Source organism: Callithrix jacchus, chromosome 13, assembly GCF_049354715.1.
Source record: "Callithrix jacchus isolate 240 chromosome 13, calJac240_pri, whole genome shotgun sequence".
NCBI lineage: Eukaryota > Metazoa > Chordata > Mammalia > Primates > Cebidae > Callithrix > Callithrix jacchus.
The window spans coordinates 85,790,682-85,805,201 of record NC_133514.1 but is presented as its reverse complement, the minus strand read 5'-3'; the positions used below and the strand labels follow the sequence as shown (position 1 = coordinate 85,805,201).

The window sequence follows — 14,520 nt, the reverse complement described above, 5'->3', positions numbered from 1 at the left end:
AGTAGGCACTCAAGAAATAGGCTTTTAAAAAATTACTTATTTGATGGATTCCTAACAAATTTTATACAGATCTGAATAAATTAGACATTTAAACTCACTAATTTGTTCTGATTGTGCTCTTATTGACTTCTTCTCCCTTGTGCTCTGGTCTAAACCACATTAACTACTGATGATCCCACAAAAGCACCATGATCACTTCTGCCTTAGGCCTTCCTTAGTCCCTTTACTGAGACTCCTTCCTGTTCTCTCAACATCCCACCCCTCCTCATCAACCTAAATAATTACTACATGCCGTTCAGGTCTAAGATTAAGGCTCCCTCTCACGGGAAGCTGAGAACCACTAACACAGGGCTGGGCACTACTTGTAAATGCCACCACAGTGCTATACATTGTGCTAACCACTGTCTTTGATCTGAGATTTCCCTTCAATTTTTTTTATTTGTCTCAATTGACAAGCAACTCCTCTGTTTATTATAACGTCAGATGTATTCCCACATCCTGGGTGCCAGTGATGTCATCCACAAAGAAGTCTGTTAGAAAAAAACAGACACATTTTCAGCAATAACTAAGCTCACTTCATACTTATGGTGTTGAAAAATACATATAAGCAAATTAGTGAGATGAATTCAGATAATAATTTAGTGCCCTTCTCATCAAAAAAAAAAAAAAAAGAGTAATGGGATAGCATTATGGGGATGTGTGAGAATACTTTTGAGAGGATGGTTAGGCAAGGTGTCTCAGTGAAGGTGATATTTCAGCTGGGACTTAAAAACATCCAGGAGGAGACCTGTGGGGGAGCACATTTCAGGCAGAGGAAACAAAAACTACAAATACTTGAAGGCAGGAAGATAGTAATGGGCATGTATACAGTATGATGGGATATAGTTGATGATGGAGAGTGGTATGAATCAGGCTTGTGGAAACAGATAGAAATAATATCATGGAGAATTTTTAGGTCATGGTGAGAAGTAGAAAAACTTATAAACATGGATAAAATGTGGTCTGAAACGAAGTTAAAATTTTTTCTGTCTTCTTTTCAGACATTGAACAAACCAACCAACCAAAAAACATTTATTGGGTGTACACAGTATACTAGGAACTATGTTAAGTGCCTTTCATGTAATAGCTCATTGTATCCTATTATCAATTCTATGAAGTAGAATTTTATGAGGAAATTAAATCACAGTCTAGGCAAATCCCTGAGAATTCAGGGCTAAAAAGTAGTGTAGCCAGAATTTGGATCCTGGTAATCTGATTCTGGGAGCTATATTCTTACCCACTGCAGCACAATTGGAGGCATTTGCTGAAGCCCACCACATAGCAAAAGTACAGTTGAGGGCAATATCCTGGCCCCTTAAATTTCAATTTTATGAACTCATTATAATGGACTCTGTGGTCTCCAGAGACTGTTTATTTGGTGTTATTTTCATTATCATTCAAATTAAATATTTCATGAGAACCTGCCACTGCCAAGTGTGTGGCTTATTGTGTGGCACAATGAGGATTAAAGTAAGACAAAATATGGCTTCTGTCTAGTTCCCTTGCAGTTTTGTTGCTGAGATAAAGCAACTAAGGCCTATGAACTTCTGCCAAGGATGATAAGTTACACAGCAAAACAGAGGCCACTAAGGTCACCATAGACTGACTGGATTGGTCCGTGTAGCCTTGAGTAGATCTGGAAGAGGTGAGAGAAAAGAAAAGTGAAAGACTTTTTAGATGAGGGGAAAAAGCAATATGCAAAGGCATAAAAATATGTGTTGAGGAATGATGGGCTCCATGGTGTAAAATGTACTCCACATTCTAAAGAGACCTACAGATAAGCACACAACTAAATTGCCTCTGTTGACTCCTACCCTTCCCTTTCCCCAATCCACACGCCTTCCCAGTCTAAGAACTGAGGTGGAAATCTGAGTTTTTGATACCAAGACCAGGAGTTCTTTTCCTTCTCCCTCTACCACAAAGAAGGGAAGGGAGGATTCTTGCCCTGCTCTTTTACAGTACAAGAGAAGGAGGCTCCAACACAATCCCTCCTAAAAGAGGGACCTGCTAAGAAGATACTGACATCTCTTCACCAGTTGAGTTTTTTGCTTAGTTTGCAGACTTGTTCACCCATCTAAAAAAGATAATTGGGAAAAAATAGCAGAGCAGATAGAGCACTCTTGGAAGGAACACCCTGTAAGCACACTCTAATCTGTCAAGAATGGTTTCCCATATATCAGTGACTGCAGCCAAGGATGGGACACCTTGCCAGTGCTTTGCTTTGTTTCGTTTTTTCCAAAAAGAGTTTGAGATGACATCTAAGCACTTACATTTAAATGGAAGATGATCTTTTTTAAAAGGTTACTCTCATATTAAATAAGCAAATAAATCAAGTTTAATAAATCAAAAGTATTTTCACTAAAACTGGTTAAGAAAATTGGCAAGACCATTCATATTATTAAAATTGATCAAAATTAATTATACAATTAAACAAAACAAAAATAGAATAATTCAAGTTTGGGCCATTTTTCCTTCAAGTTAGCAAATAAGACGTGTTGGTCACAAATTTCCCAGGAAATTTTGATTCCTGCTACTTTGATGATTTAGGCTGCATAATGAAAATTAACTTCATGGGAAAAACAGAGTGAAATACTGACAAGAATGGATTAAAAATATATAAAATAAATCCCAACGAGTTATCTGTGTGCACTAAGCATTTTACCAGCACCCAGTAGGCTTAACCACTAAGATTTTTGCTTGCAAAGCTTCTTTCGGAAGAACCAGACCCACCTTTCTGCCAGTCTTCCTCACTCAAGGTTAGCAATTACAGCAAACAGTGTCAGAGTTTCCTTTTGTGTTGTTAGCTTATTAGGCAACCACCATTACCCTGACTACCTTTACAATAACTTAATTTAATTTAATGTATTTTATTTTCACCAAGCTCGGTAAAAGATAAAAATATGCAGAGAGCTAAGAAGCTCCTGAAGTCAGCAGATTGTTGGGACTGAAGGTCTAATTGGCCAGGATGCTTGCTGCTTCCCACTAGCAGCTGGGCTGCACTAGAACAGGCTCTGTCTGCCTTTTTGCCCCAGTGGTCTCATCAACCCCCCATGCAGCTGTGGCTGTGTTCTAATGCTTCCTCTGGCAGATGGGAAATGGCATTTCAGGGAGTACCTGGCATATTACATGGTGATCTTCTTCGGTGAAAAAGGTCATATATATTAAAAAGATGGCACCCCTGGGTTATTGAAATTTTCTATTACTTGTATGAAACATTTTTCTTTATTCCTTCTTTTCTACCATTGCTTTCTAAGACCTCCAGGTGGCACATTAAATCAAAAACGTTTTGTGTTTTTGCAGTTGAGGGGCACTGTGGTATAGTGGTATCTGCATCCATTGCTTTCTACCCCTAAAATAATCTCTGCAACATTTCTTTCCCCCCTGTTTTTATACTTATTTAAAATTTAACTTTTCATGTAAATGCAATATAAAATATTGTGTGCCATGTGTTTACTATTTAAGCATTATCTTAAGTTGTAAAACCTCACATCAGAATAATCAACTAATACATAGAATCATAGCACATGAACTGAAAAGACCCCATGAGAGACAGCAAGAAAGACGGGAAGAGATGCTTAATGGAAGATTGTAGAAGTTGATGGACATTTTACTTAATTAGATGTGTGACCTTGAACCATTTCTTAACCACTGCTTAACCTTTCCGAACCTGAAACTCCTCATTTGAAAAATAAGAAAATTTAATTTCTTTCTACCATTGTGCTTCTTTCTTAGGAGTTACTATATCAAGAAGATGAATATTTATGAATATTCAATATTTAATTTTACTTAAAATTTAATTTTACTTGAAATTCAGATAGACAAGATATCTTATGCTAAAAGAATATGTTAATGACCTTTGTTTTCGATTCTAATATGGGAGCTGTTACTTCTTTTAATATATTCTAGTTCCAAACCAGTCAGACTACCACTAGTGGACTGCTGTGGTCCTAAAAATTACTCCCTTTGATGCTCTTGCCATATGGCCTTCAAATGGACCATAACAGTAAGCATAAAACCCAGAAATCTATAAAAATTAGTATTTGTTGGGCTTGGATTTTTGACATATTTGGACTCAAATTCTTACATTAAATTTATGACATACAAATTTCGAGGTCAAAGGTAGGAATGACAAATGTATGGTTTGTCAATATTAGTATGAGACAAAATTTTCTTAAAGTATGAAAATGTATTTTCTTGAAACATAAAAATTTATTGTTAAAGTATACTTTCACTTTTGGTATTTTTCTTAAAACATAAAAACTTTAGGTTACTGATATAATTTTTAAGGAAATATGGAAAAGAAGTTTAATTTCCATTAGATATTATTATAGCAAACATGAAAATTAATGCTATTCTTCCATTAGATAACATGGAAGTAATATTTCGATAGTGGATCTAAAATGATATGCAACTACATTTTATGCTTTGAATTAGAGGGTCCATGATTTCTATATTACTTATCAAAGTAATGAATAGACACAGTTTATGCTTCAGCCTGCTATAAAAAATGAAATATTTAGTTATATCATTTATTAAAGGTGCTGTTTTGCTGTATAATATTCCAGCAAAAACCTTTCATGGGATTTGCTTGCTAATTTTAATTCTAATTGAGCTTGGTTATTAAACTGGAGTTTTAGCTGAATTTTGATGTCCTTAATTTATTTGTGATGCTTACATTTTAACCATTAGGAAATATTTTATAAATATGTGTTTGTATAAAATATGCATATGTGTGCGTGTATATATATATGTACTATATATACACACCTAAACATATTTTTTTTCAAATGCTTAAAAATGTTTTGGATTTAGCTAAAGACTTAATTTCAATCCCTCTATACTTCTACTCTCCTTAAAGAAAAATTACCTTTCTATGTTGGTGGAAATATTGACCATACATCTTGGTCAAAAATAATCCAAAATGATAACTCAATGTCAGGGAACCATCGACAGCACTTTCATTTCTCTACTGATTTGGAATTCTGTCCCAATAATACAAAAAGCTTCCATAGATACAGCGATCTTTTTCTAGGTTCTCTATTGTATTGTAATGAGACTATTTGTCTAACCCTTAACTAATGCCCCATTTCCCTGAACCAACCATTATAGCTTTTCAGACAGCCTTAATCCGGTGAGACCAATATTATTGTTACTATTCTTCTTCCTACCTCCTTCTTATTAGAATCCAAATATTACTTTTCTACTTGTGCCTTTATTCTTCTCTATGAATTGTAGAATCCCTGTATGACATCCTATGATTCAAAGGTTTTCAGGGTTTGAATATATTTTTACTAATTTGAAATGATTTATTATCTTTATGATATTGAACCTTCACACCAAACACTAATACAAATCTAGAATTTGTCATCTGATTGGTTAGATTTAGACAAAAATCCAAACTAGTGTAAAAAGCAAAAGTTTTTCTTAATGTATTTGTTTGCATAACCTAACCAGACCCAACTCATTTTTATGACAAAGCATGATTTGATGTGATCTGAGTCTATTTGGAGATTTTGTATATCGTATTTGCTGTAAATGTTGCAATACTTAGCTACATAAATATTACTGTACTGGAGGACAAAATTATGCTCCATATTAAAAGGGAGTGCTGCATATTTTACAATGCATTTATTTCACTGGGTGTTTAATTGCAGTTTCATGTAAAATACACAAATTATAAGTATAGATCTTTATAAATTACGACAACATGAACTCACCCAAAATCACCATACTGGTTAATAATGGAAGATTATTAAAAGTGCCCAGAAAACTTCCTTGTATGTCCTTCAAAAGGAATCTCTATATGACTCCCAACAATAAACAATTGTTTTTCTGTTTTTAAACTCTCTAAAACTGTAATTGTTTAACATGTTAATGTAACAATAGAGAAAACTGAATGTGGCATATATGGGAATTATATGTTGCCATATTCTGTAAACAGAAAACTATACTTAAACATTTACTAACAATATTCCTTAGGTCTAATTTATTTCACTCAGCAGTATTATGTTTGTAAGATTTATCTAAGTCATATATAATATATATAAGTTGTATATAATAGTATGTCATTAATTTATATTGAACAGCATTACATTGTGTTAATGCATAGCAAATTATTTATCAAGTCTCCTGGTAATAAGGTTTGTGTTGCTTTCAGTGTTTTTGCTTGCTTGTTTTTGCTATCGCAAATAATGTCACTGTAAACAATTTGCATATGCCGTTGTTGCTTATATCTACACATATTCATCAAAGAAGCCTTCTGGTCATAGAGACTTAATCGTGGGAAAGATTTATATCACAAATTTAATTTTTTTGTCTAATGTATATAGGACAATTTAGAATTTCTCTTTTTTTGAGTGTAAGTTTTTGAAAATTTTATTTTGGTAGAAATTACTCCACCTAATATTTCTGATATAATGGGACAAACATTATGTTCACATGCTATCTCTTTTATGTTTGTAGTATCTGTAGTGATATACAGTATTTCATTCTTAAGATTATTTACAACTTATTTTTCTTTATCACCTTTAATCTGTCTTGCCTGGGCTTTATAAATTTTGATATCTTTATTAAAAAATTTGTTGAATTTTTTCTTCTCTATCGCAGAATTGTTTTGTATTTTATTTATAATTTCCTTCTTTTGCTTTCTTTAAATTAATTTGGTGAGCTTTCTGGTTACTTTTATGTAGTTGATGTTTTGATTATTAAATTTGAGTGTTTATGCTTTTTAAAAACATGCATGTAATGCTATAAGCATCATCGTGAATAACGCATTAGATAGTCCTACAAGTTTTCATACAGTGCATTTTCATTAGCATTCAGTTTCAAATACTTTGAAAATGTTTCTATAATTTCTTTTTTGACCTACTGACTATTTAGATGTATACTTTTTCTCAACTATTTGGGAATTTTGTAGAGTTTTTTAAATTTCTAGATCAACTGCATTTATTTTGGGCTATGCTATGATTTTTATTCTTTTCAATGTTCGGAGACTCACTTTAGGATAAAGTCTGTTTCTTATACATGTTCCAAGTTAACTTGAAGAGAATGTGACTTTTTCCATTAGTTATCTATAGCATGTTGTATATGTCAATTGGATTGATTGGGTTTGTTTTGTTCAAATCTTCTGTATCCTTACTGAATATTTATCTACTTATTTTTTTCTTTATTTCTTTACTTATTTTTATTCCTTTTTTTTTTTGGAGACGGAGTTTCACTCTTGTTACCCAGGCTGGAGTGCAATGGTGCGATCTCGGCTCACCGCAACCTCCGCCTCCTGGGTTCAGGCAATTCTCCTGCCTCAGCCTCCTGAGTAGCTGCGATTACAGGCACGCACCACCATGCCCAGCTAATTTTTTGTATTTTTTTTTTTTTTTTTTTTTTTTTTTAGTAAAGACGGGGGTTTCACAATGTTGACCAGGATGATCTCGATCTCTTGACCTCGTGATCCACCCGCCTCGGCCTCCCAAAGTGCTGGGATTACAGGCTTGAGCCACCGCGCCTGGCCGTTTATTTTTATTTCAATAGGTTTTGGGGGAACAGTAGGTGTTTGGTTGCATAAGTTCTTTTGTGGTAATTTCTGAGATTTTAGTGTATTCATCACCTGAGCAGTGTTCACTGGACCCAATGTGTAGTCTTTTATCCCCCTACTACCCTTTCCCCTGAGTCTCCAAAGTCCATTATATCATTCTTATGCCTTTGCGTTATTACATCGTAGCTCCCACTTATGAGTGAGAATACACAATGTTTGATTTTCCATTCCTGAGTTTCTTCACTTAGAATAATGGTCTCCAATTTCATCCAGATTGCTGCAAATGCCTTATTTTTTCCCTTTTTATGGCTGAGTAGTATTCCATGGTGTGTGTGTGTGTGTGTGTGTGTGTGTGTGTGTGTGTGTGTGTCACAATTTATTCAGTTGTTGATTTATGGTATCTATATATACCACCATTTATGTATCCACTTGTTATTTGGGCTGGTTTCATGATTTTGCAGTTGAGAATTGTGCTGCTATAAACATGCGTGTACAAGTATCTTTTTTGTATAATGACTTCTTTTCCTCTGGATAGACACCCAGTAGTAGCATTGTGGGATCAACTGGTAGTTATACTTTTAGTTCTTTATGGAATCTTCACACTGTTTTACATAGTGTTTGTTCTAGTTTAAATTCCCACCAGCTGTGTAAAAGTGGTCCCTTTTCACCACATCCATGCTAATATCTATTATTGTTTGATTTTTTATTAGGATGATTCCTGTAGAAATAAGGTGGTATCATTTGGCTTTGATTTGCAGTTCTCTGTTCATTAGTGATAATGAGCATTTTTTCATATATTTTTTGGCCATTAGTATATCGTCTTTTGAGAATTGTCTATCCATGTCCTTAGCCCACTTTTTCATGGGATGTTTGTTTTTTTCTTGCAGATATCTTTGAGTTTCTCATAGATTCTGGATATTAGTCTTTTGTCAAATGTACAGATTATGGAGATATTCTTTCACTCTGTGGGTTTTCTGTGTACTCTGCTGATTGTTTCTTTTGCTGTGCAGAAACTTTTTAGTTTAATTAAGTCCCAAGTATTTATCTTCGTTTTTGTTGCATTTGCTTTTAGGTTCTTGCTCATGAAGTCTTTGCCTAAGCCAGTGTCTAGAAAGATTTTTCCAATGTTTTCTTCTATAATTTTTATGCTTTCAGGTGTTGAGTTCTTGATCCATCTTGATTTTTGTAAAAAGGTGATAGACGAGGATGCAGTTTCATTCTTCTACATGAGGCCTGCCAATTATCCCAATACCATTTGTTGAATTTATTTTGCAGCTATTGTAAAACAGGTTGTGTTCTTGATTTGATTCTCAGCTTGGTCACTGTTGGTGTACAGCAGAGCTACTGATTTGTATATAAATTTTGTATACTGAAATTTGCTGAATTCATTTATCAGGTCTAGGAGTTTTTGGATGAGGCTTTAGGTTTTCTAGGCATACAATTGTATCATCAGCAAACAGCAACAGTTTTAACAATTTGGATATCCTTTATTTCTTTCTCGTCTGACTGATCTGCTTAAGACTTCCAGGACTATGTTGAATAGAAGGAGTGAGAGTGGGCACCCTTGTCATGTGTGCATTCTAGGGGGAATGCTTTCAACTTTTCCCCATTCAGTACTACATTGGCTGTGGGCTTGTAATAGATAGCTTTTATTACATTAAGGCACGTCCCGTCTATGCCAATTTTGGTGAGGGTTTTAATCAAAAGGGGATGCTGGATTTTGTCAAAGGCTTTTTTTTTTACACCTATTGAGATAATCATGTGATTTTTGTTTTAAATTCTGTTTATGTGGCATATCACATTTATTGACTTGTGTATGTTAAACCATCTCTAGTATGAACCCCACTTGACTGTGGTGGATTTGCTTTTTGAAATGCTATTGGATTCAGGTAGTTAGTAATTTTTTACAGATTTTTGCATCTATATTCATCAAGGATATTGGTCTTTAGTTTTCTTTTTTGTTATGTCCTTTTCTGGTTTTGATATTAAGGTGATACTGGCTTTATAGAATGATTTAGGGAAGATTCCCTCTTTCTCTATCTCGTGGAGTTGTGTTAATAGGATTGTTACCAGTTCTTTCAGTTGCTGAGAGACACATTAAAATATCTCACGAAGCTTTTGGATTTTATTTTGTCAACTTTCAAAATTTACACTGAGACTATATTTTTAGTGCACAAGAATTAGTACAATATCTTCCTTTATCATTATAAAATATTTCTTTTTACTCAAATAATGTTCTATTTTTAGTTACTGTCTACTTTGTCTGATATTTAAACTATATCAACAACTTTTTTCGTGTGTAAATTTTCATTCAAATTTCACTTTCCAAATCCTTATATAGAAGGTACTGCAACTGCAAGTGATTTTTGTAAAATCTGATTGGACAGTCTTTGTCTTTTAAAACTGGAGACTGTAATGCAGTTATGTTGACTGATCAATTATTCCTTAAAATTCTTTGTTTTCCTTCCACTTTTGCCATGCTTCAATGTGAGTTGGGCATATGTCCTGCTTGACTGACTTTAGGTTATTCCATGTGTCTTTTGGCCACTGGGATATAGGTAAAATAATTTCTGCCTCTTGTGCATCTGCACTATATTATGGGAGTATCATTTCCCTGATAAGAGGGCTCTCATAGCCTAAGTCCTAAAATAAAAGGATAAGAGTAACACACCAGAACCCACCTGACAGTCTGGAGCAGAGCTGCCAAAAATCTTCTCCTTAGCTGCTAAAGAGCAGTGTAGCAACAAAACAAAACAAAAAATATTTTATAAGCCATAGAGGCATTTAGGCTATATTAATATAAGTATAACCTAATGAAAGCCAATAAATATAGAAAATAGTTCCAGAACTGTTGTGTTGCTATAAAAGGCATAAAATAAGCACCATTACCTTCTGGTTGAGGGAAATTCTTCCAGATAACAGAAAAATAAATGGTAAGCCACATTACGCAGTGTCATACTGTTTGGTAAGATTATCGCTTGTGATAATTTGAAAATCAGGGAAGTTACTTAATAAACATAACTTTGCACAATTGCTGGTCGGCCAGAATGTTATTAGCTTTAGTTGGTTATTTTCACTGCATTTCTTAAGTTATTTTAAGATAGAAATTTACTTAAAATAAGTTATGTTTACCAGCAGGAATGAAAAAAAAGAAAGAGAGAGAATCCAGACATGTTTTATCTTGTAGGGTTAAAATGTGACAAGTTACTCATCTCTGTTTAACAGCCACTAATGAAATCAATCTATCACAGACTAGAGTGAATAACCTGTCTTTAGGATCAGATAGACTTGATAGATTTTTATACCCCAGCTCAGCCACTTACTAACCATATGGTGTGGTGTACCAGTTTAAAAACTCTATTTTTGCCCTGATTACAAACAATTGCAAAATGTCAACAGTTTAAAGGAATAAAGTTTTTTTCTAAGTTATGCCACGTATCCAACATGCGGAGCTGGGAGGGCTATTTATAATTCAGAGTCCTGGTAACTCAGGATTTCAGACTGATAATCTGGCAGGGCTTTATAGGAGCACTAAATTTCGAGTAGGATTGTTAGTGCCAGCTACAGGGACATATAATCCACTATGCTAAAATATGTGTATAATTTATATTTTAGCTAATATTTATTCAACGCTGGGTAATTTTGTTAATCATCCTTTAAATGATGATGTAGACACCAGGAGCTATAGAAGATACCAAAGGAATGGTGAGTGAGACAGACATGGTCCCTGGCCTCAGTCAGTTTGTAGGATCTCTAGAGATCCATTACAATAGCATAAACCACAGCATGGGTAAGTGCCACCAAAGACTCATGAAGCCTCAAACCTGCTCTGGAATATTTGGCTAGATAGAGGCTTATTTTCCCATAGGGGTGATGTTTGCTTTTTGTTTTCTTTTGAGAGATAATTTTTTTTTATTTTTATGACAACTCATGAAGGCTCTAGACTATAGTAACGACTAATGTTTATAGAACTTTAAACACATGCCAGGCGTGTGTCTCTTTTAGATGACCTCACTTAATCCTAATAAAGAGGTTTTGAGGTAAGTATTAATATCTTATGTTGAGGAAATTGGGGAAAAAGGGTCAAGAAATTTGCCCAAGTTTGCAAAGCTAAAATGTAGTTGAGCTGGTACTTGAAACAAACATATCTAATATAAAGCTATTCTTTGACCACTTTGCTATGTTGCTTTTTTGAATTCCAGAGAGCTGATTTCTAGTTCAATTTTTAATTAGTTTTAATCAGTTATCCTTTCAAGGATTCTAATTTCTCATTTGTCCTTCAAATTATAGGATTCTCTCTTAAAACAAATTATCACATTTTTATATATTCTTAAATTTAACTGAGGTCCATAGCTCTAATAGAGTACATATTTTTAATTAAAGAGTCTTTCTCTTTCTGTCTTTTTAATATTATTTACTTTTTCCGTAGGTTTCTACAGAAGAAGGCTTGAGTCTGGCCCAAGAATATAATTGCGGTTTTTTTGAGACCTCTGCGGCCCTCAGATTCTGTATTGATGATGCTTTTCATGGCTTAGTGAGGGAAATTCGCAAGAAGGAGTCCATGCCATCCTTGATGGAAAAGAAACTGAAGAGAAAAGACAGCCTGTGGAAGAAGCTTAAAGGCTCTCTGAAGAAGAAGAGAGAAAATATGACATGATAATCTCTGCTTTTGAGTTCCTTACTCTCTCTGAATTTTATCAGTTGGACAATTCCATATGTAGCATTCTGCTTCAATATTCTCTGTCTCTCTTTCTCTCTAAATATCTGCCTGTAGGTAAAAGCAAGATCTGCATAACTGTACCTCTTGAGATAGTTTTGTTTTGCCCTTAACAGTTGGATGGATTTTGTCAATCAGCTGGATATGCTGTTTAGTTTTTACAATATATTACTAAATAAAATTGACATTCCAATTGCCTCATTTCCTTTTAAAGAGTCTAGCTTCATTTGGTATGCTGTCTGGTTATAAAGGAAATATGCAAAATTGCAGCCAGAATGATAAAAGGCTCAGGGGATCTGCCTTTGCCTGATAACACTCTGGTTGTTTGCATTTCAGGAATCTCAGTAAATAATGAAGAAGCTCAGGAAATAATTCAGAACAGAAATCTGCAGCCTGGTCTTTTTTTCTTAATTGTAGAAGTCATGGTGCTTCTTCTTGAATGCTCCAGAGATAAACCTTAAAGGAATTATTAATAATAGAAACTGGTTTGGGGTCATTGGAGAGCTGAAATAAAATATCGTTGCATTTACAGTGCTCTGTCTCAGTTAAGCTGTGGCAAAATTACCACAGTGAAGGCACTGGGCTGTGGCAAAAGGATGTCATCTCTGTAGTGGGAAGAGAGAAGCTACTATGAATTTGGTGGTTCATATGCTCATAAAAGGATGCTTTTCTCCCCTCATTGAGGAGTCCCTCTTAGGGATGCTTCACCTGCATGAGGACCATTTGCAGGGTATGAGGCTTGATAGCTCCAGAGACCCTATGAGCTCCCTATATTGCTAAATTCTCCACTCTTCCCTTACATGAAATGCTACCAGAGGCTTTTCCCTTGTTTGTTTTACAATGGGTCATCATGTAAAATGAAATTGCCTATTCACTCATTTTTTTCCTATTGTGTGAATTGGTTTATTAAATTCAAGCTTGGAAAATACACTACCAGAGAGTACAGTTCTGAATGTTTAATAGTCAAGCGTTAAGAGGAACACCATAAAGCTAGCATGAGATGGAATCCGTCAAGCCCATCTTCATGGGTTAAAGACAGACTTTAATCATTAATTAGGGAACAAGGGGGATGAGGGGCATGATTATCATTCAGTATTCAATCACTTATTCTTCTTTATTCACAATGCCTCTGGTGCTTGCTGAACTCTGAGAATTCAGAAATGAATCACTCAGACATGGGCCCTGACTCCCTGTAGCTTAACATTTACCTATGAGTTTCAATCCACTGAAAGAACAATGAGATTATAAATTCTGAGATGAGAAAAAGACATTTTACACAGTGATACAGATACAGCTAAAAGAGAATTTAGGGATTATCATTTTTTAGATTTTTGAACTGGAAATAGACTCTCAGGATACTGTACTTGTGGGTCCTTTTACTGCTAGAGGCCAAGGCTGTTTCTCAAAACCACTTGGATACTTTTGTTCTCTTAGACCCCGGAATCAGGAACCTCATCATGTACTTATCTTTTGTTACTAACCGCTGCCACTTTATCCCTAGGGTTTTACTCAAGCCACATCTTCTATGGGGTAAGGCAGAAACTAACCAGTTTTCCCCATCTCATATTGCCACTAAAATCAGATCCACTGCACTTTTAATTGTAAAGGACTCATAATTAGGAGGAAAGCCCCCCCAAAAAAAACACAAATAAATAAAATAACAAACATGAAGATAACATAAAGATAGCAAGATTCTTATAGTCTTAGAACTGGTCATTGTTTCCTCCTTTCTTTTATTTGGAACATTTAATTCTTTGCTTTTGTCCCATTAAATTGGCACACTCACCTCCAGTACATTCTTTACCTTTTGCAGCAAGAATGTACTGGAGGTGAGTGTGCCAATTTAATGGGACAAAAAGCATTGAAGCTGGGAAGGCCCTGTGAATGCTGCCCTCCTTCAGTGACTCTTCTTTTTGCCAAAAGATGCAATCTAGGAAACAATGCCTGGCACCTATTTTCCAATGATGAGCCTGCATTTTTGAAAACCTGTTGACTGTCCTATACATAAATGATAAATCTTCATAAATTTTCAATTTTGTCTTTCATTGTCACCTCTTCTGCTTTTGGCTCTGACTAGAGTTCTATGGCTCATTTCTCCTTTGTTCCATCTCTTCTTTTGTGCTTCTAGAGTCCTGGTAAATATTTATGTAGCTCAGGAATTCTCAGTGAGGCTTGGATTGGAACAGACACGAAGTCCAATCATTTTATTCTATAGTAGAAAGGACATCTGTAA

General features: G+C 34.8%; 1 protein-coding gene across 4 annotated transcripts in view; it reads left to right on the top strand.

The window, feature by feature from the left end:
• The window catches only part of RIT2 (Ras like without CAAX 2), a 394,401-nt gene extending 381,913 nt beyond the window's left edge, over positions 1-12,488 (top strand). For all 4 annotated transcript variants that reach the window (XM_002757199.6, XM_078346932.1, XM_078346933.1 and 1 more), the window contains one exon: positions 12,000-12,488. In XM_002757199.6, coding sequence (XP_002757245.1) covers positions 12,000-12,227 — 228 coding nt within the window. In that variant the 3' untranslated portion in view covers positions 12,228-12,488. The remainder of the gene's footprint in view (positions 1-11,999) is intronic.
• Positions 12,489-14,520: the final 2,032 nt, after the last annotated feature.